At 42.5% G+C, this 13,817-nt stretch overlaps 1 protein-coding gene across 2 annotated transcripts in view; it reads right to left on the reverse strand.

The window, feature by feature from the left end:
- The window catches only part of LOC124479106 (nuclear factor of activated T cells 2 interacting protein), a 105,421-nt gene that overhangs the window by 35,156 nt on the left and 56,448 nt on the right, over positions 1–13,817 (reverse strand). For both annotated transcript variants that reach the window (XM_047037641.1, XM_047037642.1), the window contains one exon: positions 75–129. In XM_047037641.1, coding sequence (XP_046893597.1) covers positions 75–129 — 55 coding nt within the window. The remainder of the gene's footprint in view (positions 1–74; positions 130–13,817) is intronic.

Below are 13,817 nucleotides of genomic sequence, written 5' to 3' on the forward strand. Positions count from 1 at the left end.
ACAAATATTGGCTCCTTGAGCACCGTAAAACTCTAACTGAGAAGGCATAATGCGCTACCAGTGGAAACCCTTACCCGCTGTATCACTTTGGATAAAGGCCGTCGGCTTCAGTTGTAAACTGCTGTTTACCTATAAAGAAAAAAAAACTTCAAGCTTAATGACACAAAATAAACATACCTTTTTATGTTCTAAATGGAAACTATTTTACTTGTAAAAGGAATGCAACTTCACCATACCCAGAACTTCACTCACACAGAAATGAGTTAACAACAAAAGGGATGTTTATAGACTTCAGGTCATTTAATCAGCTAAATGCCAGGGGCCGGTTTCACAAAACACCTTAAGTTAGATTTTCCTTAAAGTCAAAGTTAAGGTTTCCTTAAAGGAGACATGACATAAACACTTCATTTTATGAGGTTATTTAACATTAATATGAGTTCCCCTAGCCTGCCTTTGGTCCCCCAGTGGCAAGAATTTTCCATAAGTGTAAACCAAGCCCTGCGTGTTCTTCTCTGCCTTTGACAAAATGAAGGCTCAATTGCTCTGTTTGAAAATCTCCCCCAGTGACGTAGATAGGGGGAAGGTTACCTCCCCTCTCTCTGCTTTGCCCGTCCAGATCATCTGGCCCGCCCATGAGAAACTGAGCTACCACCGTGCAAAGGCAAGTGCGATATCGGTTTTTCCTGGAGAGACATCATGGTGAGCAAACAAACGAAGCATAACAGTTGCTCAGTGCTTGGATGTACAAATCAAAACAAAAGTATTTTTTTGGTTCCTTCATCCAAGCTTCTGCACAACCAGTATCTTAATTTGATTTTCGCTGGAATTGCGCCGACACAACTTCACAAAGTTTTGTATGTCTACGCCAAACATTTCAGCCTCTACTGTTTCCTCAACTTGAGCCAATACAAAACTGGCCTTGCTGAAAAAAAATTCTGGATCATTGCTAACTCTCCTTGGTCAAGCTACAAACCTTGGACAAGTAAGTTAACTAACGCTAGATCATTTTGTTGCTTTACTGTATATGGTTACCTAGCATGCTACCCTTAGAATGTGGCTGTAACATTAGCTCTGCAGCTAACAGCTGAGTTACTGTTGCTAATGTAAAGATAGATGGCATCAAGTATGTGTGTGAATACAAACACTGTAACGCCAGTGTTGTACACTTCTTTGTTATTTGGATAACCGTTATGCTGTTGGTGTTATGGCACGGGCGATATCCGCCATTGAAATTATTTATGAGTGTGCACCTCTGCAAACCTGTGATCAGATGAGAATGGCTTAATTCGAGGCATCTTACAGCAACGGGGGCTACGAGCCATTGCGATAGTCAGCCCATACAGCTGAACATATACTGCGCTAGTCAATTAGCAGTGAAGTTGTCGTGCGTGAAAGGGCGAGTGTTACGTGCACGCCTAGTGGCGGGGTGAGAGGGAGGTTTAGAGTCCTTTCTCGAGAGTAACTTTTAAATGTAACACTTTAGTGGCACGGCAGCCTTGCACATGGTGGTGATTGGAGGGGAGTGGAACGGTGTCCTGATTGGGGCCCGGGTAATTAAGGGGAGCAGTTTATTGTTTTTAAACTCCCGGATGGCGGAAAGATGGGGGGAACCTCAGAGATCTTGTGAGAGAACGTCACTATCGATGCCGACTGGTTGTCCCCCTGGGTTTTCTGTCCCAAGCTCCTGCTGATCCATCTTGCTGTGGCACACGCCGCGCTTAATGTATGGAACATCTATCTAATCTGATCAACCCGACCAACCGCGAGTGAGCTGTCCACCGAAACGAAACGGCGGCTTGGGCTGTCCCGAAGCTTGGGGTGGGAGTCTACCTGGCTGGGGTGAGTGTTCCAGTTTTCTCCTTCCACTTTCCACCTGTCAGGGCCTGCCGCTGTTTCCGATTAGCATCTGTTGTAGCCTCGATATCCCCCTAGACAATGACGACTGTAACAGCGAGGCTTATTCCATCTTAAAACACTGTATAATTATATATTGTTTTAATCAAATAATGTTGGATTATTTTGATGTTGAGCTGCCCTGTTCATGAAGCTGAAAGTGCACGTAATAAAATAATATACCATTGATGGAAACCAACAGGAATCCTTGCCTTTTCTGCTCTATTATGTTTTGGTAGGGCCCCATATTAGTTTTTGAAACGGGCCCCCAGATGCTTAAGGCCGCCCCCGCTCACATATATATTTAGGGTTCCTCCGGTAGGAATTAACAAAAAATTGTTTTTGTTAGTATTCTTATTATTATATTTCTCCGCTAAATGGCCCAATAGCTCAATAAGTCCTGGACCCGATTTTTTCCAATTTGGCCCAATGATTCAACAGGTCACTCATTACTCCCAGACGGCTAGTGGCCCATGTACGCCCATAGGTGGCCCTTTAAAACACGCCCAAAGTCTACGTGATTTCCCCAGTGCCCCATTACTCCAAAATGCCTGAAGATTGGTATACATGCCTTAATTCTCACGGGGAACAAAAAGGCCTCAAGGACCCATATTGTCAGACTTATGAATTTTCTTGTACAGTCCAAATTTGGTACAACCTTCAAACCTTTCTCCTTATGAACCATAGATCCAATCGACTTGAAACATGCTTTTATGAAGGGTCAAATTGAATAAGAAATGCAACACAAAATGGCTGAAAGGGGTGTATTTATGTAAATGTCCACATTACCTAAATATCTTTGTGTCAATAAATCTAATATAATTTTGACTCATGGTTTTTCAAACCTAATAGGGTTCAAGACGACATCACTCTGAAGTACCATAAACAATTTCACCTTGGTATGTCTACACATGATTGAATTCAATTGAATTGCTCCACAGCACGCGCTCCAATATTTCACAGACTCATCCTGCTCCTTGACAATAGGGTGACCACCTGTCCCGCTTTGCGTTGTGTCGCACAGCATTTTCACCTCTTGCTGACCCTTTTTTCACTTTTACAGGTCATGCAGAGGCCTGCTCAACAGAGTGCAACAGAGCATAATAAGAGCAACAAGAGAGGATGCTGAGTGTAACAGAGGATGCAACAGAGGATGTTGGAGCAACACAGACCCCTTGCTGGACTACCCCTTTCTACCTGGACAGCTTCTCTTCAGCCCTGCCCCCAAGACAGCTTCATCCACCTGGCCTGCCCTGCCTGCCTGCCCCTGCCTTGATATCTCAGAAGATCACAGATTTACAGCTGTTTAAACTTCAGCCAAATCTTATAAAGCTTGCCACAGAACAAATAGCTTACTTTTCTATACATTAACTGACCACAATGGTTCTCAACACTGAGAATAGCTCAGTAGGCTAAGACAGTGTACTGCAAGGAGCAAGGTCACAGGTTCAAATCCAGTCGCAGTCTTTTGGCCTGTCATCATTTTGATTATCTGTTTAGTTAAACAGGATGACATCATTCTGATATACCATGTTCAATTTCACCTTGAAATGTCAACCGTTTCTTAACCTTTGTCCCCAAGCTAACCAAAGCTAATACTCAAATCACTGTTGGAGCACAGCTAGATAATCAGCGTCAGCGCCCCTTGGGTACCCAGCATGCAGTGCGGTATGTCAAATAGGCAAAGACTTGTGGAAAATAGTAGGGTTACAACAGCCGTGCAAGGGATTTCAGTTGTTGTGTTTGTTCAGTTAGATGTTTGTAATATTATTGTTTATCAGTTAATATAATCTTGTTGGTCACCCTGATTGTGCATGTTGTGTATTTTAATAGGACCAGAGTCGGCTGCTGTACAGCCATAGGGCCAATTCCAGCGTTATGGATGTGACATTTGTACTCAAAATGACAAGAAAGATTTCTCAGTAAAACAAAACTTCTTACAATATTTTAATTAGTCATGCATATTCTGAAAGTACTCAATGGGTAGAATTAGAGGAGGAAAACAATTCTTTGCAACAAAAAAAAATTCAGAAACAAAATTATTACAAAAACACCTGCGTTATGGATGTGACGAGAAATTACAGTCATTTTCTGGACACAATACTTTTTTCTGTAACTCTGTGAACCCTTAAGTCGAATGTAGAAAGTTTGATATTGACATGATCATGGAGTCTTAAGTAAACATAAAAATAGCAATTTTTTAAACATTTCTTCATAGTCTTTTATGCAGAATTTTATGAGGAAAAACCTCCGTTATGGATGTGACATTATTCTGTTATGGATGTGACTTGTCTGAAATACACACAGAACCTGTTGGGAAATCAAGAATCTAACTTTTACAGCGCTTTTCTCAACATCTAAAATAACTTACGAATTAGTTTTGACATTAAGAAAACCATCTGAAATGTCACTGGAGATTTTCAAGATGGCCACCAAAATAGCATTGATAATGACATTTTGGGCCTTATTTTAACAATCTGAAACGTAAGTATCAAAAAGTGAAACGCAAGTGACTTTGTGGGCGGGACTCCGGCGCTGTTGCTATTATACCGGCGGGATAAATGACTCTGCGCCTGGCGCAAATCTAAAATGGGTTGGTCTGAAGTAGCTACATTACTCATAGGTGTGGTTTGGGCGTAACACGCAATAAACCAATCAGAGCAACATCTCACATTCCCTTTAAGAGCACGCGCGCTTGTTATCTTGCGGATTGCTATTATAAAGGAATTTGCCACAATTGTTACAAATCAAGTTCACATACAGAGACTCATGAAACTCTTTTCAATCATTGACATGGAAGAAATGTAACGTAGCTTGCAGGAATAGGGACCCTTGCCTCACCAGTAGTGCGCATGGGCCAAGCATGCACCCTTAAAATAGCATCTGAATAACGCGCCATTAACTTTAAACAAACTTTTTCCTGGTCTGTGGCGGAATTGTTTTTTGAAAACTGCAAAATGACACCAAGGAACGTTTGCCCCGGAACACGCCCCCTGTTTTCGCTGAACTGCCATGGGAGCGCAAGTTCATTCACTAATTTACCGACGTGCGTCTGAATGGAAAAGTCTGCTTTCCGTTGAGTGCAAAATAGGAATGATACTTGCGTCAGTGTACAAAGTCAATTGCGCTGGGTACAAGAAAAGGACCCCTTATCTTTTTTTAGAAGGAGTTGTTGTCAAATTACTATTATAAAAGTTCAGAATGGTCACCAATCATCTTTAGCTGTGAATAGTCTCACACAGTCTTACAAATGATTTTGAGTAATGAACACAAAAAAATTATTTTTTTTAATATTCTTTTTGGGAAACCAGCATTTCGGATATGATGCGTCTGGACCAGTCTTCTGCAAATTACATAAAACGCCTACATGAATAGTGATTTTCAACATTAAACTATTAATTAGGCTCTGAAATTAAAAACATTGAGTTACAAATAAACTGTGAAATACCCCAAAAACACAGTCAATGACCCCTTTAAGACATCTTTGATCGAAGCTGTCAACTTTACCTCAGCTTGATCCGATCAAGGGGGTTTTAACAGCCAAAAACACGATTGCCATCTTTACCGTTTCATTTTTACGGACACATTGTATTTTGTACACCCAGTATTTTAACATTTTCAAAATCACAACGGGAAAAGCGAATTTAAGGATATTTCACTCCTGTTTACTGTTAAATTTTCTTTCATGCATTCCAAGGCTGCGATTCTCTTTTCTATCAGCAGATGTCGCAAGGGCTCCCATATATGAGTCTTCTGTTATTCAGACAGTTTCATGGTTCATGGCACTTTGCAGTTAAGGCAGCTGCCTTAACAACACACACCTGCCGCCTTGACTTTGTGGTCAAAATATTTTTTTATATGAATTTTATAATTATCGAATATCGCTAATTTTATTAGCGATATTCACTGTGTTTCCGTCAGATTTCTCCGCCAGTAATTTCCCTTTTTTATTCGAACGGCAGTGTCCCTTCTCTAGAGCACTTTGTTTTTGGAGGAGAACCCCCCACCCCTCCCCCGATCCATCAGCAAATCTCACCCTACCACCTTTACTAACACATTTTTCTGCGAGAAACCCTGAGTTTAATATATAGTGTGTAAATGTGCAAAATGATAGGAATTTAACTATTTGAAGTGCATTTGTTTCACATACATTTGTGTGTAGACAATGCAATAAGTGCAATTCTTATGTCCCATTATTTTAGAGCGGCAACAATAATTACCAATAGTAGATGGCAAATAATCAATGTTTTGTAAAGCAGATAAACTTAACAGTTTTGAATGTATTAAAACATATGTCAAACGAATCATTAGACAATACAATCACCAATGAAAATTGACAATCTATGTATGTAAGGCGAATTACTGGATACTCAAACTATAGTTTGCAATCAGCAGGTCTATTGAAGGAGCTATTGAAATGGTCTCAAACATTCAAAGGGTCTGATAGATACATTTATCCTGTTAAAACAGTTATTGTTATTTATTGACAGGGCACGGTCCAAGTATTGCAAAAATGAGAAGTGTATTAGATTGGAACTTTTAAGATAGAAGCTATGGTCTCTGCTTGCTGTCCTGTTAATCCTGCTCTCAAATGTTTGCTCCCTGAACAATAAATTGGACTGAAGCTTGTGTGTTAACACACACAAAACAGTGCAAAAACTCAAAGTTTATAATTAGGCTACTGCTCATTGCTGGTGGAGCTAATGACTGTCGTGTTTTGCTAGCGGGTTCGCTAACAGAGAAATCGCATCAACGTTTGTTTTCATCGAACCAAACCAAACCAGCGGCAGATGTTCAGGGAACCAAACTTGTGAGCTCTGCCAGACATGTAAGCGACATGTAAGCTCTGTGGAATGTAGTAAAAATGCACCAAAGACATGCTTGGAATGTTGACGGGAACATAACTTGAGTTGATTATGTTGAAGGGAAATTTACTTGAGACCAAATCTATTGATTCGCAAGGCAGTCTTTAGGCGGGGGGATGGGATACCCCACTTACCAGACACAGCCTGAAAGTTTGGGGAACAAATCTATGGCATCTGCCAGAAATGTAAACCGGACACACTAAACATGTGCGCTGAATGTTAACAAAGATACTTGTGAATAGTGTTGCTTTCATCAACAAAAATGTTGACTAAATATCGTTGTCAACAAACTTTTATCAAATGAGGAAAACGAGAGGAGACACAACGTATATACTGGTCATGTGACGACTAAAATTAAATGTATAATCAGAGCCTGTTTAGGGAGAGCCTTGCCACTCCCTATTAAGCCCCATTGTACCGAATTTGGCTGCAGTGACACGGAGAGCCTAACCTGTCAGCTGTGTTGTCGATGCCCTGAGAGAAAAAAGTAAGTGACCAGAGCTTGCCGTAAAGCAGTAGCTCTGGTCGTACGATGTGTATGACGTCAATGACATTTTCAAAAGCTTTTTAGAACAGAAAGGCGACTTTAAAACCATCTAACAGCCAGCAGTGTGTATTTTTTTTGCCTCCCCTTTCGAATTCAGAATTCAAATTACTAGACAAAATATTATATCCTGAGAAAAGTGGATTTTGAGGGGTACCGCTCCATAGACCTCCATTCATTCTGCGCTCGCTCGTTAGCGCCCTCACATAGAACTTCAACCAGTTCAGAACCCGGAAGTTTCCCGAGAGTGACAGTTTTCTCTATATTAGACATTGGCTATTTATCAATCCACGTTTTTTTCCGTTCTTGTGTTCTTGCGAACTCGTTTGACGTAATCTTTTATTGCCCAAGTACGGTTCCAATCCAAAGAACACAAGTCACCAAGAACGCCAAAAATACCCGGAAATGTTCCTGATCCGCCCCTTTTATAGAGGATGCATCGGATGGTGACTTGACCAGCGAGAATGCTTCTGATTTCCCAGAAGTCATTGCAAGATGTCAAGCGAGGCGGACAAACCTCACAACTGTAATTTTTTACTTTTCATAATTCAGCTAAACGGTACGTGTAAATCAGCATCTGAATTAAAATGTGACGAGAAATAGGCAGCTCAGTCGCTGAAAATGTTCTTATTTTATTGATGAAACGGCTAATTTGTAAATTTGCTCCGACTTGTCGATAACCTAGCTCAGTGCAGTGCAGACACTAGTTAACAGGTACTGGAAGTTAGCAAGGGCTACAGAAAACGTAAAATTACAGGTAGACGGACAATTTTTTTGCTTTGTTATCTAGTTTTTGTAGTTAGTCAGTGTTATCATAATGCTGCGAGTCCAGGAAAACCCTAACTGTTCTGCCCATAATATGTTTTTATTCTGTCCATAATGTGTTTTATGTATTGGGTTAATCTAACTTGAAACGTTTGTATGTTCACGTAATGTAATGTGTTTGATATGAAAGCAACTTTGGAATGTTTGTATGTTTGGAATGTAAACAAACCAGGCATCGTTCACATAGCAACTATCAACTGTCACATAGCAAAATAACAATTTTATGTATTTTCAATCCGTTGTGTGAATCTTAAAGAAAGCAATGACTAAGTTTTAAACGATCGTAATATGTACATTAAGTTAAATACAATGAGTTATATTGTAACCTTGATGATTATTTGGATGTTGTAGTCAAACTCAATCGCTACAATTGCTAAATACTACTGTCGCATATGTTACGTTATGTTTTCTAGCTTAGAGCTAGTATTATCAGTTATGTATGTATTTTATAACTAAGCATTATTCTACTTTGTCTTTTTATTTTGTAGTTTCACTCCATTTCAATGTTTGTCAATGACTAATAGTCAATAAAGGAGCAAGAGGCTCATTTTCCTGCCTCTTGAAAAAGGAGTTTGGCTCGCTGTTGAATCTACGTTGACGCTAGGAAGCACAACACGTACAGAGAACAGTACACTAACCATCTCAATTCATTCTCCGTCCTTGCGTCCTTGCAAGACCATTCTCGCAAGGAGGCTTGCCAGAACGTTCTTCAAAAGAATGTACTTCGGATAGATAAACAGCCATTCTCTGGTATGATGCAATACACAAGTTCATGAGCCGTTTCCGCTCTACTTCCTGAACTGCTCCCCTACATGCAATCCACTTCCGTTCTGGCGGGCTGGGTTTATTTTGCTAGCTAGCTCCGTTGTGCAGACAAAGCACTGATATCGCAGTGACAAAGAGGATATCAAATTTACAACATGAAGAAGAGTGGTTCGGGAATGACGTGTGCGGTAGTTGGTTGCAAACATTCGAGAAAGCACCTGAACGAGTGGTTAGATAGAGTGCTACGACCAGTTTTAAAACCTAGAATCGCCTCTAGAATCGCCTCTAGCCTGTTACAGTTAGGCTATACTACAGTCTTGTTTGTAGGCTATTCACATTTTGTTGGTGTTCCTTTGTCCTATTGTTGCAGTGGATTTAATAATTATACATTGATATGTGGATATAATAATTCAAACTTTTCAAAGTGCCAATACACACATCTATATAAGCCCGGCATGAGGTGTGTAGCCAACCGGTGCTTGTTTAAAGCAGTCATAACCGGGTTCATAGGAAGAATAGATACGTAGGCACTTCAGGCAGTGACAAGCCACATAAATAAAGAAAACAGTGTACTGTCTGTCCTTGTCCTTCTGAAGTTGTTAAATTGAATAGGCTGAACATCAACATGTAACATCAAGAATAGCCTCGAAATTCCAAACTAATTAGCGTTAGCTTTCAATTTTACGTATGCCTAGGCTACTTGTACCGTGTCCTGGCAATAAATAAAGAACATTATGCTTCATGTTTTGCCAGGATAACTAGCAAACCATTGAATGTTCATTATGTTCCTGTGTGTTTATTCCTTTGACTGGGTACAAGAACGCAATCAGTCAACCGACTATTAAAAAAAATTATGTCGGGCTACGAATTTGTTGAACAACTGATGTCTGATACGTGTGGCATCCTTTAGCCAAATAATTAGCCTACATTTTGCTGAGAGATTGAAGAGCTAGACAACAAATGTTCTAATGAATCACCGACTAAAGTCATCTTCTGACATTGCCTTTGCTCCATGTTAAAAGCTCCAAAATGATGGACTGGCAAAAGCTTTATAACTATAAATCTACTCTAAAATGTACTTTAAAGTATGGCGACGATGTTGGCAACTTATCCAGTAGTAAATGTCGAACGACATGTCAAAGTAGTAGAACCGTGATCCAAGCTAGCATCGACATTGCTGTGTTTACACTGGCAGACGCTGTGCAAACCACTTCCGGCGAAAATAAAGTGCATATTTGTAGCGTTATGGCGGCCCCCTAGTTTTGGCGCGTAACCTTGTGTATATTGTTGACGAATAAAAACGAGACTAAATGTGGTTAATAAAAACTATGCTAAAATGTCTCTTCATTTTCGTTGACCAAAACAAGACTGTGTTTTAGAAATGTTTAACGTTTAGTCGCGTTATTATTATTATTGTTTTACATTTACATTTATGCATTTAGCAGACGCTTTTATCCAAAGCGACTTCCAAGAGAGAGCTTTAAAAAAGCGCATAGGTCACTGATCATATCAACGAGGTAGTCCCAAACATTGCAAGCAGCCAAAACATGAAGCATACATTTTGAAAAACTAAACAAGTGCCAAGGAAAGACTCGTAAGAGCATGCAGTTATACAAGTTACAAATTAAAACAACATGAACCCCAAAAAGTGCAAGACTGTACCAGTAGAAGAACAATCAACAATAAAATATTTCACAGAGAGTACAAGAGTTTAAGAGTTAACTTCGTTATAACTAATCTACAAGAGCAACAAGTCTCTCAATAAGAGTCATTGTGATCTTGGAGGAAACAAACATCAAGTCCGATCAAGCATTCCTAAGTGCCATTGTACTTCCCGAACAAGTGCGTCTTGAGCCTTTTCTTGAAGGTGGGGAGACAGTGTCCCTGATGGAGGTGGGGAGCTGGTTCCACCATTGGGGGGCCAGGCAGGAGAAGAGCTTGTGTTGGGACCGGGCAGTCTTGAGCGGTGGGACAACCAGGCGGTTGTCTGAAGAAGACCGTAGGTGGCGGGTGGGGGTGTAAGGCTGCAGTAGAGATGTAGTTCATGTAGTCGGGTGCAGTCCCGTTCACTGCTCGGAAGGTCAGTACCAGGGTCTTGAATCTGATACGGGCGTTGATGGGTAGCCAGTGGAGAGAGATGAGGAGCGGGGTAACATGGGAGCGTCTGGGTAGATTGTAGACCAGGCGGGCCGCTGCGTTCTAAATCCTCTGAAGTATATTGCAGTATTTCCAGACCCTGTTTAAGGAGAGCCTGTCCACTCCCTATGAAACCCCATTGTACCGAATTTGGTTGAAGTTCCACCAGAGTTCCACTGGGGGTGATCGCGAGCGAGTGCAACATGAATGGGAGTCTATGGAGCTAAACGGCAAAATTTGTCTCTTTCATCTGATTGTCACTGAGAAATCTCAGATATGATTATAGTTTTTGCATGTGCATCATGGATTATAGGTCGAAAGTTGAATGAACAGGTACTTAAGTCCTTTCGATTTCTTACAGGATGAGTCGTTGTTGCCCATAACACACTAGCATTCTGCTAATGAATGCTGATTGGTTAGCAAAGGACTGACTACGACCAGATCCCGCTTGATGGCATCCGAAGCAGAATCAGAATGTCAGAGCATTAGCAGGGCTCTACAGTGCGAGCATTTCACTCGCATTTGCGCCTAAAAATATGTATGTGCGAACTTGAAAAATAATTAACAAGCACAGTGCGCGAGTGACGGGCTGTTGTCAATACACGGAACAACAGCGCGATGAAGTGAAGCACCATTGATTTTACATGGAAAGCAAGTGACGGAGTCGCGACTCCACGATGTGAACATAGCATAATGACGCGCAAGCAACGATTCTTAACCAATGGGCCAGAGCCATATAAAAAGAGAGTTACGACACTCTTTGATCTCGCCGACACATAATCACTTGGGAAAAAAACCCACTGCTGGCAACCTGTTTGGTTTTAACAGGACAGACAGTAGCAGCATCTCGATTTACTGACATTTCCGGTATATTAACATAAAATATCAATTGGTTACTGGTGTGTTGTATTATGTATATGTCTGATACTTTAACATTTATGTATTACATTAACTTATAACACTAGGCAGCAATATTGTCAAGCAGAGCTAGAAATAGCTATGCTAGCTACCATACTGTAGCACACACCAGTTTAATTTAAGTCAAGAAAGGAGTTTGGTAAATAGAACAGAATATACAAGGCAACCAATTTACATTTAATAAATTATTTTACTATGCAATGTCCAGTGAGAGGGTCATTTGTTTTAAGTGAGTGGACCTGAAATTCCTGCCGAGCGTCGACAGCTAGCTGGACGATAGGGGACCCCTTAATCTGCAATTCATTGTTGCTAGCTCTAATCAGATGTGCATTTAGAATCTAACAAGCTATATCTTAAAATAAACTTGTTTTTGTGTTTTGTGTTTCTCTACGTCTTTCACAAACTATTACGCCATTCATGTTCAGTGTTACGAAGCAAGTTAGCTGGTAAATTACTACATAATTTTAAAACTGATTTTCAAATCAGCCAACTTGATTCATAACACCTCTCCTTGAGTCACCACCTTACCGCGGTGGAGGGGTTTGCGTGTCCTAGTGATCCTGAAAGCTATGTTGTCGGGGGCTTTATGGCCATGGTAGGGTCACCCAAGGCAAACAGGTTCCAGGTGAAAGACAAAGCGTGGCTCATGGGGGTCGGGTGCAGTGTGACACGGGCAGCGGCCGAAGGCGGGGGCCTTGGCGGTCCGATCCTCGGCTGCAGAAGCTAGCTTTAGGGACGTGGAACGTCACCTCGCTGGCGGGAAAGGAGCCTGAGCTGGTGCGCGAGGTAGAGAGTTTCCGGCCTCGCCTCGACGCACAGCGTAGGCTCCGGAAGAGGGGCTGGACACTCTGGAGTTGCCCTTGGTGAGAGGCGTCGAGCTGGGGTGGGAATACTTGTATCCCCTCGGTTCGGCGCCTGTACATTGGGGTTCACCCCGGTGGACGAGAGGGTAGCCTCCCTCCGCCTTCGGGTGGGGGGACGGGTCCTCAATGTTGTTTGTGCTTATTCACCAAACGGCAGCTCAGAGTACCCACCCTTTTTGGAGTCTCTGGGGGGGGTGCTGGAAAGCGCTCCTCCCGGGGGTTCCCTCGTCCTCCTGGGGGACTTCAATGCTCATGTGGGCAATGACAGTGAGACCTGGAGGGGCGTGATTCGGAGGAGCGGCCCCCCCGATCTGAACCCGAGTGGTGTTTTGTTGTTGGACTTCTGTGCTAGACACGGCTTGTCCATAACGAACACCATGTTCAAACATAAAGGTGTCCATATGTGCACCTGGCACCAGGACACCCGAGGTCTCAGTTCGATGATCGTGAAGTCGTGTCATCGGACTTGGGGCCGCATGTCTTGGACACTCGGGTGAGGAGAGGGGCGGAGCTGTCAACTGATCACCACCTGGTGGTGAGTTGGCTTCGATGGTGGGGGAGGACGCCGGTCAGGCCTGGCAGGCCCAAACGTAATGTGAGGGTCTGCTGGGAACGGCTGGCGGAACCCTCTGTCAGAAGGAGCTTCAACTCCCACCTCCGGGAGAGCTTCGATCATGTCTCGGGGTGAGCCGGGGACATTGAGTCCGAATGGGCCATGTTCCGGGCCTCCATTGTTGAAGCGGCTGACCGGAGCTGCGGCCGCAAGGCGGTCGGTGCATGTCGCGGCGGTAACCCTCGGACCCGGTGGTGGACTCCGTCAAGCTGAAGAAGGAGGCCTATTGGACTTTATAGGCTGGTAGGACTCCAGAGGCAGCTGATGTGTACCGGCAGGCCAAGCAGGAACGCGGCTTTGGCGGTCGCGGAGGCAAAAACCCAGGCTAGGGAGGAATTCGGCGAGGCCATGGAGAATGACTTCCGAACGGCTTCAAAAAGGTTCTGGACCACCAT

The sequence above is a fragment of the Hypomesus transpacificus genome, chromosome 17, assembly GCF_021917145.1.
Source record: "Hypomesus transpacificus isolate Combined female chromosome 17, fHypTra1, whole genome shotgun sequence".
NCBI classification, from domain to species: Eukaryota; Metazoa; Chordata; class Actinopteri; order Osmeriformes; family Osmeridae; genus Hypomesus; species Hypomesus transpacificus.